Here is a 13,485-nt window from a genome sequence, read left to right as displayed (position 1 = left end):
GGTTGAGGCCAGATATTACAGGGTATTTATTAATAAGTCTTCTGAGGATATCAGCATTTACGGAGTGTAACAGGAAGCCACTGTAGCACTTGGCCCATAAGTGACATGATCCAACTTGCATTTTCACAGGCTTACACCAGCTGCTGTGTGGAAAATGGACTGAAGAGAGGAAAGGGAGAAAGCAGGGAGACCAGATAGGAGGCATCTACAATAATCCAAGAGAGCTAGCCTGGACCAGGGTGGTAGCAATGGAGATTGACAGAATTGGTCAGACTTTGGATATCTTTTTGAAGGTAGAATCAAGAGCATTTGCTGATGGCTTCTATGAGGGACAGAAAGGAATCAAGGTAAACTCCAAGGTTTTTGATTTGAGCAAAAGAAGGAAAGAACAGAATGGCCATTTATTGAGATTGAGAAGACTGTGAGAAGAACAAACTTAAAAGGAAAGATTGGGACAGGCACTGTGGCTCATGCCTATAATCCCAGCACTTTGAGAGGCTAAGGCAGGAGGATCGCTTGAGCCCAGGAGTTCAATACCAGCCTAGGCAACATAGTGAGACCTCGTCTCTATAAAAATAAAAATAATTAGGTCAGACGCAGTAGCTCACACCTGTAATCCCAGCATTTTAGGAGGCCAAGGAGGGTGGATCTCCTGAGGTCAGGAGTTCAAGACCAGCCTGACCAACATGGTGAAACCCTGCCTCTACTAAAAATACAAAAATTAGCTGGGCATGGTGGCACATGCCTATAATCCCAGCTACTTGGGAGGCTGAGGCAGGAGAATCGCTTGAATCCAGGAGGCGGACGGTGCAGTGAGCAGAGATCGTGCCACTGCACTCCACCCTGGGTGACAGAGTGAGACTCCATCTCAAAAAAAAAAAAAAAAAAAAAAGAATTAGCAATATTAAATCTCAAGAATAAGGAAATCCACAGAGTCAGAAAGTAGATTAATAGTTGTCAGAGAATTGAGGGGAGGGAAGAACGGTGAATGACTGCTAACAGATATGGGGTTTCTCTTTGGGGTAATAAAAATGTTCTGGAATTAGATAGTGGAGATAGCTGTACAACCTTGTGGATACACTAAAACCCACCTTAAAATGGTGAATTTTATGGAGACAGAGGATGAAAAGCCAGTGAGAGTGAGTATGTGGTGTCACAGAAGACAAATTAAAAAAGCATTTCAAGGAGAGAATAATCAATTATGTCAAAAGCTGTTGTGAAAGCATGTTAAGAGGAGGATGGAGAAGTGACCACTGAATTTAACAATGTGGAAAATATCTGGTGAACTTGACTAGAAAGTTTCTGTAGAGCAGTGAAATAAAAAGGCACCTGGCTTAAGAACCGTGGAGCCAGAAATTAAGACTTTTAAATTAAACTGATCACTGAATTCAAAAGGGTAACTGAGCCACTTTTACTACATGTTGCTTCAAATCTTAAAGCGTGGGCATTAAACTCTCTGTGCCTGAGTCCCCATCTGTAAGAAGGGGGTTATATCGCTACCTGTCTACCTCACAGATAAACATAATACAAGTCTTTCCTCTATAGAATATGGCCTCTAGAGGAATGATCTATATTTTATTTACCTTTCTGTCTTCCACAGCACCTGGCAAAGAGCCTTCATGTATGCTCAGTTGTTGAATTAAGGTAACATATGGGCACAACTTAAATCATAAAGCGGTACACAAATGTGAGATATCGTGAAAATCAAGTACTTCTATCTCATACGTAAAATAAAGACAATGCCCTCCACTGAAATATGTTCAAATAACAGGACAAAATTTTCATAACAAAAGGTTTTCCAGAATGTCCTTCCATATATCTTGAAGGGCGAGCTACCAATGAGGAACACATCAAAAAGCTCACCATTCCCTCTGGTTAAGTTATGATGATATGGTTACAGGAGATAATAAATCAGTTGATTGGAGAAAACAGGTAAGAATAGTTCTTTGAGACTGGGTGTGGTGGCTCACATCTGTAATCCCAGCACTGTGGGAGGCCGAGGCGGGGGCAGTTCACTTGAGGTCAGGAGTTCGGGACCAGCCTGACCAACACGGTGAAACCCCATCTCTACTAAAAATACAAAAATTAGCTGGGCATGGTGGCACAAGCCTGCAATCCCAGCTACTCAGGGGGCTGAGGCAGGAGAATCGCTTGAACCCGGGGGGCGGAGGTTGCCGTGAGCAGAGATCCCACCACTGCACTCCAGCCTGAGCGACAGAGGGGGATTCTGTCTCAAAAAAATAGTTCTTTGAAATTAAAAAAAAAAAAAAAATCAAAAATCACAAGAGTGGGCCACTTGCTGATAAGCTCACTGTCTTCTCTGGTTAGGTTACGATGATATGGTTATAGGAGATAATAAATCAGTTGATTGGAGAAAACAGGTAAGAATAGTTATTTGAAATTAAAAAAAAAATCACAAGAGCAGGCCACTTGCTGATAATCTTCTCCCATACGTAAAATGGAAATGCAAACCCCGTTACAGTATTTAAAGAGATTCTCTCTGAGGTTGCAATATCACAGAGTAACATGTCTTACAAAACTCACAGATGCCCAGAAGACTTCAATGATGCAATCACAAGCAATACTGATTACAGCTAAACTTATTTAACACGCACACTTCTTTCAAAACATCAACACCATACCCTATGATCCAAAATAACTCTACAACTAGTAGCTGTCATAAATGAACAGAATAGAAGGTTAAGTCAGTTTTCTGGGCAACTTCTGAATAAGTCAATTATAAGAACAAAATATCGACCTGCTAATTTTTGTCTAAAAAGTTTTACTATGAGTGCTTACTTCAGCAGCACATATACCAAAATTAGAACAATACAAAGAGGATTAGCTGAATTAAGAGAAAAAGTTATACTACAAAATTGATGAATTTTTCACAAGTTTGTATACTTTAGGAGGCTAAATTCATCATCAACAATAAAGTTAACACAAACTATAAGCTAAGTGCACACAACAAATATGCACATTTATATTCGAAAACCTACTTACTTAATGAAGCCTTTGTAATTCTGTTCAGAATTACAAAAATGGTAAATTCTAGGATTATGGGTAAATAGAAGTGTCTTTCTGCAAAATATACTCTTGACTCAAACAAAATTGGAAAGCTCAACTTTCCCTTTTCCCTTGAACCAGACGTCACCAATTCCTTCATGACCAAACTTCATTTTACAAGGCTTGAAACATGCACAGGACTAGACAGGTAACTCCTATATCAGGATAAATATATTATTTCCTCACAGGATAATTTGATAAAAGCAGTAATATTGGTTTTTATTTTCAGCCCATCTTTAAAACACCAAGAATAAAAACACTGAGGTTCTTACCAGCCACTTAATAAACAACCCCTTAGAAATGACAATTTAGGGTAAAGGTGCACCTACTAAATGTATGTAGACTGGTTGTTTAATTTGATCAGAGTGGTTCCATTACTTGTGAATTTGACAATAAACAAAAACAGCATTTAAAAAAAACTTCTTGGCCGGGCGTGGTGGCTCACGCCTGTAATCCCAGCACTTTGGGAAGCCAAGGCTGGCGGATCATGAGGTCAGGAGATCAAGACCATCCTGGCTAACATGGTGAAACCCCGTCTCCACTAAAAACACAAAAAATTAGCCAGGCGTGGTGGTGGGCACCTGTAGTCCCAGCTACTCGGGAGGCTGAGGCAGGAGAATGGCGTGAACCCGGGAGGCGGAGCTTGCAGTGAGCTGAGATCCTACCACTGCACTCCCGCCTGGGCGACAGAGCGAGACTCCGTCTCAAAAAAAAAGCAAAACACACTTCTTATTCTTGGAGAATAAAAACAATCCAAGTCAGCAGGCATTTGCAGGCCATATTGACATGACCATTCTTGCTGTCTCCTGTATGCTTGCCTCTGCGCTGAAAGGGGTTTCCTAATGTATCATAACAACATTTATTAGTCAGAATCTGCATAAGTATTTAAGCATATTGATTCATGCCAAGCCTTCTGGGAAACATCTTGACTCCTCCCTCTACCTCTTTAACAGACCACCTTAGTGGAAGCGGGTGGCAGCTTTATGACATTAATGTGAAGGGCCACAAACTGAAACAACTGACTCACATGTGGGAAGGGGAAAAAGGCATAACAATAGTCTTTGATTGTGAGGAAGACAGATTTCTCATTTGTACTTGAACTGCTATGTGGTATCTATTAATATGTGCAAGTAGTTTGTAACCTACAAATGGATTTGTCAAACATTAGGTATTGTTATTTAATAAAGGTCAGGATTTAAGGGTACAAAGCAAATGTGTCTAGGTCACATTGTTGATCTATATTTCATTTCTTCACATTAATGGTACAGTTATTTACTACAGGCAAGACACTGTGTTAAGCCCTATAAATGTGTTTACCTTTTTTTTTTTTTTTTTTTAGATGGAGTCTCACCCTGTTGCTCAGGCTGGAGTGCAATGGCGCTATCTTGGCTCACTGCAACCTCCACCTCCTGGGTTCAAGTGATTCTCCTGCCTCAGCCTCCTGAGTAGCTGGGATTACAGGATTACACCCAGCTAATTTTTTGTATCTTTAATAGAGGCAGGGTTTCACCATGTTGGCCAGGCTGGTCTCGAACTCTTGACCTCAGGTGATCCGCCCGCCTTGGCCTCCCAAAGTGCTGTGATTACAGGCGTGAGCCACCGTGCCCAGCCAAATTGTGTTTAATTTTCATACCAACTCCAAGATAGATACTATTATCCCAATTTTCAAGTTAAGGAAACTGAGGCTCAGGACTTGCACAAGATCACATAATTATTAAGAGACAGGGCCAGGATTGAAATCTAGGCATTCCTGGAGCTCAAGTCTGTGTTTTAACACATTACACTGCCACTGATAATCTGACACGAATGTAATACTCAGATGATGTCAGTGTTGGACGGGGGCCACATTCCTTTTTATTTAAGGGTTAACTCAAAACACAAATTACATATTCACATTTGATTAATATGGTAGAACAAAGTGTGAAAATGAAGCCATAAAAAGTACACAGAACAACTAAGTTTCATGAGTGAGGAAAGAAATATTTAAAGCAAAACCTTTTTCAAAAAATTGCCCAAGCTGTTTTTGCTTTGAGCGAATTTCTATGAACAAACATATAAAATGTAGTTTTATTTTGGCATCATGATTTTCTTTTTTCCTTTTCTTTTCTTTTTTTTAAGACAAGTTCTGGCTCAGTCACCCAGGCTGGAGTGCAATGGGTGCAATCTCAGCTCACTGCAACCTCTGCCCCCAGCTCAAGCCATCCTCCTACCTCAGTCTCCTAAGTGGCTGGGACCACAGGCGCACATCACCATGCTCAGCTAATTCTTGCTTTTTTGTCTTTTTGTAGAGATGGGGTTTCACCACTATTGTCCAGGCTGGTCTCAAACTCGTAAGCTCAAGCAAGCCACCCACTTCAGCCTCCCAAAGTGCTGGGATTACAGGTGTGAGCCACCAGACTCAGCCAACTTTCATAACAACAATAAAAAGCAGTCTCTAGCAAGTATAGAATTTGTTCTTTTTTTTTTTTTTTTGAGACGGAGTCTCGCTCTGTCCCCCAGGCCGGAGTGCAGTGGTGCAATCTAGGCTCACTGCAAGCTCCGCCTCTTGGGTTCACGCCATTCTCCTGCCTCAGCCTCCCAAGTAGCTGGGACTACAGGTGCCCCGCGACCACGCCCAGCTAATTTTTTGTATTTTTAGTAGAGACAGGGTTTCACCATGTTAGCCAGGATGGTCTCGATCTCCTGACCTCGTGATCTGCCTGCCTCGGCCTCCCAAAGTGCTAGGATTACAGGCGTGAGCCACTGTGCCCGGCCAAGTTACAGAATTTCAACATCGTGTCATCAGTAAACTATTAAAGTACTTTTAAAGTTCAGATGATAGACGTGTCTCTATACTTGAGGCCTAATAAAGGCAACTCTTGCTCTGAAATGAACACTGAATATTTCAGTCTCTTTTACCTCAACCTCAAATTTTTGCCTCTGATATCTTCAGTTTCCTTCAAAGGCAGAAATCTGGGAAGCCATCCTGACCCCTGATCCCCATCTCTAAGCATACTACATTGCTGGCTGCATTAGAACCTAAGGCACTAAAGTACATAGTGCCATCACTCATTCTTGACCTGTATATAGTAACTAATACTTCTAAAATTAATTACTGGACAGGTCGGTCAAGACAAAATTGTTTTCTGTAGGACACCAACCAATCACTTACTTTTCTTTAACTAAAATCAAGACAAGTCTCCAAAACCAAGAGGAGCTTGGTGAAAGAACATGAAGCTGGAGGATGACAGCAATACGTGCAGATTTTTTTTTTTTAAACAATTAAGGTAATTTTTTAGCATCTACATTTTAAATAAGTTAAATTTTGGAATAACAAACTTCATCTTATTTTCATGGTGCAAAAGCCTGAGACACTTCCTTTGTGACATGAAGAAAAACACCCAGCAAGGAGGAAAGGCTTCTGCAATAAAAATGATTACAACACATTGCAGTAACTTTTTTTTTTTTTTTTTTTTGAGACGGAGTCTTGCTGTGTCGCCTAGGCTGGAGTGCAATGGTGTGATCTCAGCTCACTGCAACTCCCGCCTCCTGGGTTCAAGTGATTTTCCTGTCTCAGCCTCCCGAGTAGCTGAGACTACAGGTGCCCGTCACTGTGCCCGGCTAATTTTTGTATTTTGTAGTAGAGACAGGGTTCCACCATGTTGTTCAGGCTGGTCTCTAACTCCTGACCTCAGGTGATCCAACCACCTCAGCCTCCCAAAGTGTTGGGATTACAGGAGTGAGCCAGCGTGCCTGGCCCCACACTGCAGTATCTTAAGGTAAACTTTTATGTTCAAGTAGTGACCCAACAAATGAGGATCTTGCATTGGGCCCACCAAAACTGTATTAGTGCTTTTTAGACAATATGAATGCACATTTGCAATGGATAAGCATTTAAGATAAGAGTCTCTTGGCTGGGCTCAGTGGCTCATGCCTGTAATCCCAACACCTTGGGAGGCCGAGGTGGGCGGATCACTTGAGGTCAGGAGTTCAAGACCAGCCTGGCCAACATGGCAAAACCCCATATCTACTAAAAGTACAAAAATTATCTGGGCGTGGTGGTGCATGTCTGTAATCCCACCTACTCAGGAGGCTAAGGTGGGAGAATGGTTTGAGCCCAGGAGACAGAGGTTGCAGTGAGCCAAGATCACACCACTGCACTCCAGCCTGGGCTACAGAGCGAGACTCCAAAAAGAGTTTCTCTTTAGTTTATTTCTCAAGTGTGCCTTTCTAGCTTGTAAATTTGATAATTTATTCAACAAATACTTACCAAGTACTATTATATATCACTGTTTTAAGTGCTAATAGTGATACGTGTCTACAGCACATCTAAGAAATACAAATTCTGTAATAAAATTTTACTAAGAAATAATGGGTAAAGCTGGTCACAGTGGCTCCCACCTGTAATCCCAGCACTTTGGGAGGCCGAGGAGGGCAGATCACATGAGGCCAGGAGTTTGAGACCAGCCTGGCCAACATGGCAAAACCCCATCTCTACCAAAGATATAAAAATTAACCAGGTGTGGGCTGGGTGTGGTGGCTCATGCCTGTATTCCCAGCATTTTGGGAGGCCGAGGTGGGCGGATCACGAGGTCAGGAGATCAAGACCATCCTGGCTAACACTGTGAAACCCTGTTTCTACTAAAAATACAAAAAATTAGCCGGGCATGGTGGTGGGCACCTGTAGTCCCAGCTACTGGGAAGCTGAGGCAGGAGAATTGGCATGAACCCGGGAGATGAAGGTCGCAGTGAGCTGAGATCGCACCACTGCACTCCAGCCTGGGCGACAGACAGAGCGAGACTCCGTCTCAAAAAAAAACCAAAAGAAAATTAACCAGGCGTGGTGGCGCACGCCTGTAATTCCAGCTACTCGGGTGGCTGAAGCATGAGAATCATTTGAACCCCGGAGATGGAGGTTGCAGTGAGCCAAGATGGCTCCACTGCACTCCAGTCTGTGACAGAGCAAGACCTTGTCTCAAAAAAAAAAAAAAGAAAGAAAGAAAGAAAAGAGAAAGAAATAACGAGTGGAAACTGCGGCATTTAATATTATTCGGAAAATGTAATGCAAACTCATGTACTTGGAACAGCACTTCACGATATAATTCTACTACTTTCGACAAAACACATAATTTCAGCACCTTTTCCACTATCATAAAGAGAAGTGCAAAAAATACACAATAGATAAAAATTGTGACAAGGGTAGATGACATAAAAAAAGGTAAGCCAAACAGAAATATGTTATGTCATTAAATTCGTATTGCCAATTTAGGTGCCAATTAGGTTGTGGTATGCCTGTGTGTCTGTGAACAAAATACTCTTATTTCATTGGCCTACTAGGCCAGTTCTTCCATAAGTGCATTAAAAGAATGAAAAAGTTGAATCTCAAATGATTTCACCATTTAGTTATAAACAAACTAGGACTAAATTTTCAAATCTGCTAACTAAAATGACTCTTCAACACTTAACATCTGTCTTATCTTGAGCTTACAGAGCCAAATTTCTAAAACTTAGGTCTGAATCAAAAATGAAAAATCAAGAAAACCCAAAAGGTAAGTACAAAAGGGCCTACCAAACAGTAAGCAATGACAAGTGATTAAAGCAAAAAGATCAAGTTGCTAAGTTATAAGGAAGTCGCTGTTCATCTGGACCTTAGCCCAGAACACAAAAATTTGGAGAAAAGGCTGGTGGTTTAAAGGAGACAGGGTTCTAAATTTGCTGCCTCATTCTTTTATCTGCAAAAGCTTCCTGATACTGCCTGTTTCTACTGAAATGGCCATAACCACACTGAAAAAATCCAACAGGGCTCCAAAGCTCTCAGACAGGTGAAAATTCACTGCTAGAAAAACACGTAGAGAATAATACATTTAAGGTTAAGATCAGAAATTTTTTCTTTAGAACCCAAGATTCTGCCAAAGGAGAAAACGAAGCATTAAAAAAAAAAGATCAAAATCCTTTAACATAACTAAATAGAGAGCAAAATTATCTCTACTCTCCCGAATTTACGGCCCTGCCTTTGACAAAACGCATTTTTTTTCCCTTCAAAGACTCCGTTCCTTTAAGAACTACCACCTGCCCATGGTGTTTTTTTTCCCCCCTTAAGAAGGCATCTGCACTGCAGATTTCTGCATAAGGGGAGCTTGCCAGGCAGCTCTCACCAGCAGGCAGACGCGTATACAATGCAAACTAAAGGAGGTCTGCAGCTTCGCTCTTAGTCTTTCACAGAGATGGGAGAAGGGGACTCAACCAGCCCTTGCTTTGTCTGAATGTTCTCCCCCTCCCCCTTTCTGCAATAAACACCCCCCTTTGTTATACTTCGATCAATAGTAGCCCACAGAAAACATGAAATCAAAACATGTTGATAGCTTAGCATGACTCTATTTTCTAGAATATAAGCGACTGATTGCGTGTCCCCACCCCCAGGCAGCGCCAGGGAAGAGCAGGCTGTTGCAGATGCAGCCACGGATCCATCTTGGACCATTAGCAGCTCCCTCCCAAATCTTCCCTGAGCTATTCTCATCACGCCTCCTTCTACCTCGGAGCCTCAGAAAAATCCGGCATTCATGGAGTCTAGCCGAAAACAGTAAAAACAAAACAAACAAACAAACAAAAAAACAGGCTACAGTGCTTCCATTAAACTTCCTCATCTTTCCCATGGGCAGCCAAAAATATTTTGGAGGACTATTATGAATGCTTGATTATGTCAACACCTGTCTGCAAACCTGCAATGCAACCCTTTCACCACCATCCCCTCAAAAATCGTAACAAATTGTTTCTCCCACCACCCACCTGCCCGTATCCTTTCAATCTCTCTGATCCTCCACTAAATCACCCAGGTTCACCATATGCATCGAGCAACTCTCCATTTTATCCCACGAGCTGGTATTTTTCCCCACCTGCCCAGTCTTGGCGTTAACGCCCACTGGACTATCTCCCCGCCCCCAACCTGTTTTCCTCACACCCCGCTATTTCCTCACCGCCTGCACAACCTTACGTTCCCCTTCCCCTTTGCCCATTTTCCAAACGCTCGTCCCCGGGGGGCTGAAGCCGTCAGTAGTCGAGGGTAATTCGTCCTCCTCCCGCCTCGCCTCCTAATCCCCCCAGCCCCCAGGCTCCCGCTCGCCCTCTTTCCCAGGGCGGGGGCTCCCCGCGCGCCTTACCCGCACAGGAGGAGCTGCAGCTCTTCGTCCCCAGGGCGGGGCAGGCTCCTGGGCTCCCGCCGCCGCCGGGCGCGGACGGCTCGGCTCCGAAGGACGACGAGGAGATGGAATGGGACTGAGTGGCCGCCGACGGCTCCGCCATGGCTACGCGAGCGAGGGTGGGAGAAGGGTGAAAAGAGATACGGGGCGGGAGAGAGGGAGGGGAAATAGAATAATCCGGCAACTGGCTCGCTCAAGTCCCTTTACTCCGCCTGCTCCGAGGACAGACTCCGACAGACTGACTGACTCAGCCCAGCGCAGCTAGAGGGCGGGAGCGCGAGCGCGCATGCGCACAAAGGGCCCCAAGCGGGTGCCAAAGCGCGCAGCGGCGCAGGGCGCAGGCGCAAGAACCGCTGCTCTGCGCTCTTGCAGGGAAGGAGGGGCAAAGCCGGCCTCACGCGGCGCCTCGCGCGCCGAGGGTTGGGGAGCGTCCCTTGGGGACCAGACGCAAAAGGCGTACCCAAGCCCCAATCCCCGCCCACGACTGCGGCCGAATCGTGGAGCTGCGGGATAGTATTCCCTCCTGCCTCTTTATGTGAATGTTTTAGGGTCGGCAGATTATGTATTTTAACGGTAGAAATTTCTTTGGGCTTCCATTATGGAAACTCTCTTTCCCGTACATTCCAGAGCCTATATCTTTTGTTTGATGCATTCCCACCTGTGACTCCAATGAAAACTGAAAACCAGAGTGTACACTTGGCCCACTCTGCAAGGTGCTTTGTGAATCTCACTGGCTGTGTCGTAATATCTCCTCACCGAGAGGCAGAGATGGCACGGCCCCCCATTTGGTAGGTGGAGAAAGATGCTATACAGAATGAAAAACGATTACTCATTCCAATCACATTGCAATGCAGTCGCAGAACCTGCTTCGTATTCTTATCTCGTTACTGTTGCCAGAGAAGGGTCCACCTTGGGTCTTAAGGTTCTCTTTTCCTCCGAATAGACTGTCAGATAGAGACGACATATTTTAGAGGGGGAAAAAAAAAGCTGAGCTAATGAAGAAGAGCCAGGAGATAAGAAAATGTTGGCTGTGATTATGGGGGATGATAAAATTAGATATTAAAAATTCAGAATAAGGCCGCAGTCAGTGGCAGAGGCCCGTAGTCTCTGCTACGGCAGAGAAGGGAGGATCACTTGAGCCCAGGAGTTGGAGTCCAGCCTGGGCCACACAGCGAGAACCTTCCTGCCTTAAAAAAAAAAAAAAAAAAAAAGTAAAAAAAATCAGAATAAGGCACAAAATACAAATAATTGAATTTTATTCATAGACTAAAAGAGGTCCTTAGCAGAACATGTATTTAAAACCAGATTTCTAGCCTATATTGGATTTTGTTCATTTTTTGCTTTTCCTGGGCTGGATTGCCAAATTCAAAGCCTTCTCCCTACATCTGGTCAAAATATTGGAAAGGTGCATAGTCTTTGTTAAAGGAGGACTGTTGGCTGGGCGCGGTGGCTCACACCTGTAATCCCAGCACTTTGGGAGGCCGAGGCAGGTGGATCATCTGATGTCAGGAGTTCAAGAACAGCCTGGCCAACGTGGTGAAACCCTGTCTCTACTAAAAATACAAAAATTAGCTGGGGGTGGTGGCGGGCGCCTGTAATCCCAACTACTCGGGAGGCTGAGGCAGGAGAATTGCTTGAACTCGGGAGGCAGAGGTTGCAGTGAGCAGAGATCGCACCATTGCACTCCAGCTTGGGTGAAAGAGCAAATCTCCGTCAAAAAAAAAAAAAAAAAAAGGAGGACTGTATCCTGGAAATAATAAAAATCAAGGCTGTCGACTGTTACTGCTAAAGCAGCAATCGATGACCCAAAGTACAATTGCAGGATCAGCAGATCCTGTAAAGATGCAGCCTCATGAAGCGGGAGGTGGTCAGCCAAGCTGCCACTGAGGGGAAAGGCGATCTGACCAGTGGAAATCTTCTAGAACAAGCTGTGTACTACATCTGCCCTTGAGTTTTTAAGGTCAGGTAAAGCCCCAGGGGGTGGGAGGATGACTCCTGGCCTTTGCAATGCTCTGAAAAAGGCATAGAAAAATATTTCCCAAAATAACTTTGTGGCTAATACCTTACCCTGGCACTTACTGCATCAGCTGATAATGCAGCAAACTGTCTCTTGGATGGCAAAGGGAAATAATAGCAGATCTGATAACCAAGCCAGTTATCTACCCATTCTGATACGTGCATACTTTTTTTAAAAATCTGCATTATTAGGGGAGCTGTTTTCTTCTTCCTTCCTTCTTTCTTGTCTATTAAACGCTCTGCTCCTTGAAACAAAACAAACAAACAAAAATCTACATTATTAAGTGCTAGATAAGGAAATAAATGATGCTGGTAGCTAACTCTGACAGCACTTGCTACAATCTGGAGACTCCAGCGGGAAGGAAGTCCATTTTCCTAATATGTAGCAGCAGAGAAGTTAAAAAGCAAGATATGCACATGGTCTTACTGGTCTTTTCAGACCCTTCAGACATTTTTTTTTTTTTGAGATGGAGTCTTGCTCTATTGCCCAGGCTGGAGTGCAGTAGTGCCATCTTGGCTCACTGCAACCTCCACCTCCCGGGTTCAAGCAGTTCTCCTGGTTCAGCCTCCTGAGTAGCTGGGATTACAGGCACATGCCTCCATGTCCGGCTAATTTTTGTATTTTTAGTAGAGGCGGGGTTTCACCATGTTGGCCAGGGTGGTCTTGAACTCCTGACCTCGGGTGATCCTCCTGCCTCAGTTTCCCACGCCTGGGATTATAGGCGTGAGCCACTGTGCCCGGCCAGTTCTATGAATGTGTATTGATCATGTGCTGTGTGTATAACACAATTCTGGGAACTTTGAAGAGACCTCCAAAATATGTTAGTCTTGTCTTCAATGAGCTTACAAGCTAGTTAGGACAAAAAACATACTCACATAAAGTTAAATAATATAAATTAAATAGCAACTAAAAACAACCCCAAACACCATAAAACCATAGTGCTTTGATTAGATGGCAAGTAAATTAAATGAATTTAAAAGAGGGGGGCCAGGCGCAGTGGCTCACGCCTGTAATCCCAGCACTTTGGGAGGCTGAGCTGGGCGGATCACCTGAGGTTGGGAGTTCGAGATTAGCCTGACCAACATGGAGAAACCCTGTCTCTACTAAAAATACAAAAATTAGCCAGGCGTGGTGGTGCATGCCTGTAATCCCAGCTACTCTGGAGGCTGAGGCAGGAGAATCGCTTGAACCCGGGAGGCAGAGGTTGCGGTGAGCCAAGATCACGCC

At 43.9% G+C, this 13,485-nt stretch overlaps 1 protein-coding gene across 7 annotated transcripts in view; it reads right to left on the bottom strand.

Annotated features, from left to right (window-relative positions):
- Positions 1-11,425, bottom strand: part of RTN3 (reticulon 3) — a 79,867-nt gene extending 68,442 nt beyond the window's left edge. The window contains exon 1 of one of the 7 annotated variants that reach the window (XM_009460458.5): positions 10,203-11,425. In XM_009460458.5, coding sequence (XP_009458733.1) covers positions 10,203-10,344 — 142 coding nt within the window. In that variant the 5' untranslated portion in view covers positions 10,345-11,425. 7 annotated transcript variants of the gene reach the window in all.
- Between the last annotated feature and the right edge of the window lie 2,060 nt (positions 11,426-13,485).

The sequence above is a fragment of the Pan troglodytes genome, chromosome 9, assembly GCF_028858775.2.
Source record: "Pan troglodytes isolate AG18354 chromosome 9, NHGRI_mPanTro3-v2.0_pri, whole genome shotgun sequence".
NCBI classification, from domain to species: Eukaryota; Metazoa; Chordata; class Mammalia; order Primates; family Hominidae; genus Pan; species Pan troglodytes.
The sequence above is the reverse complement of the archived record's forward strand: the minus strand, read 5'-3'. Positions and strand labels throughout refer to the sequence as shown.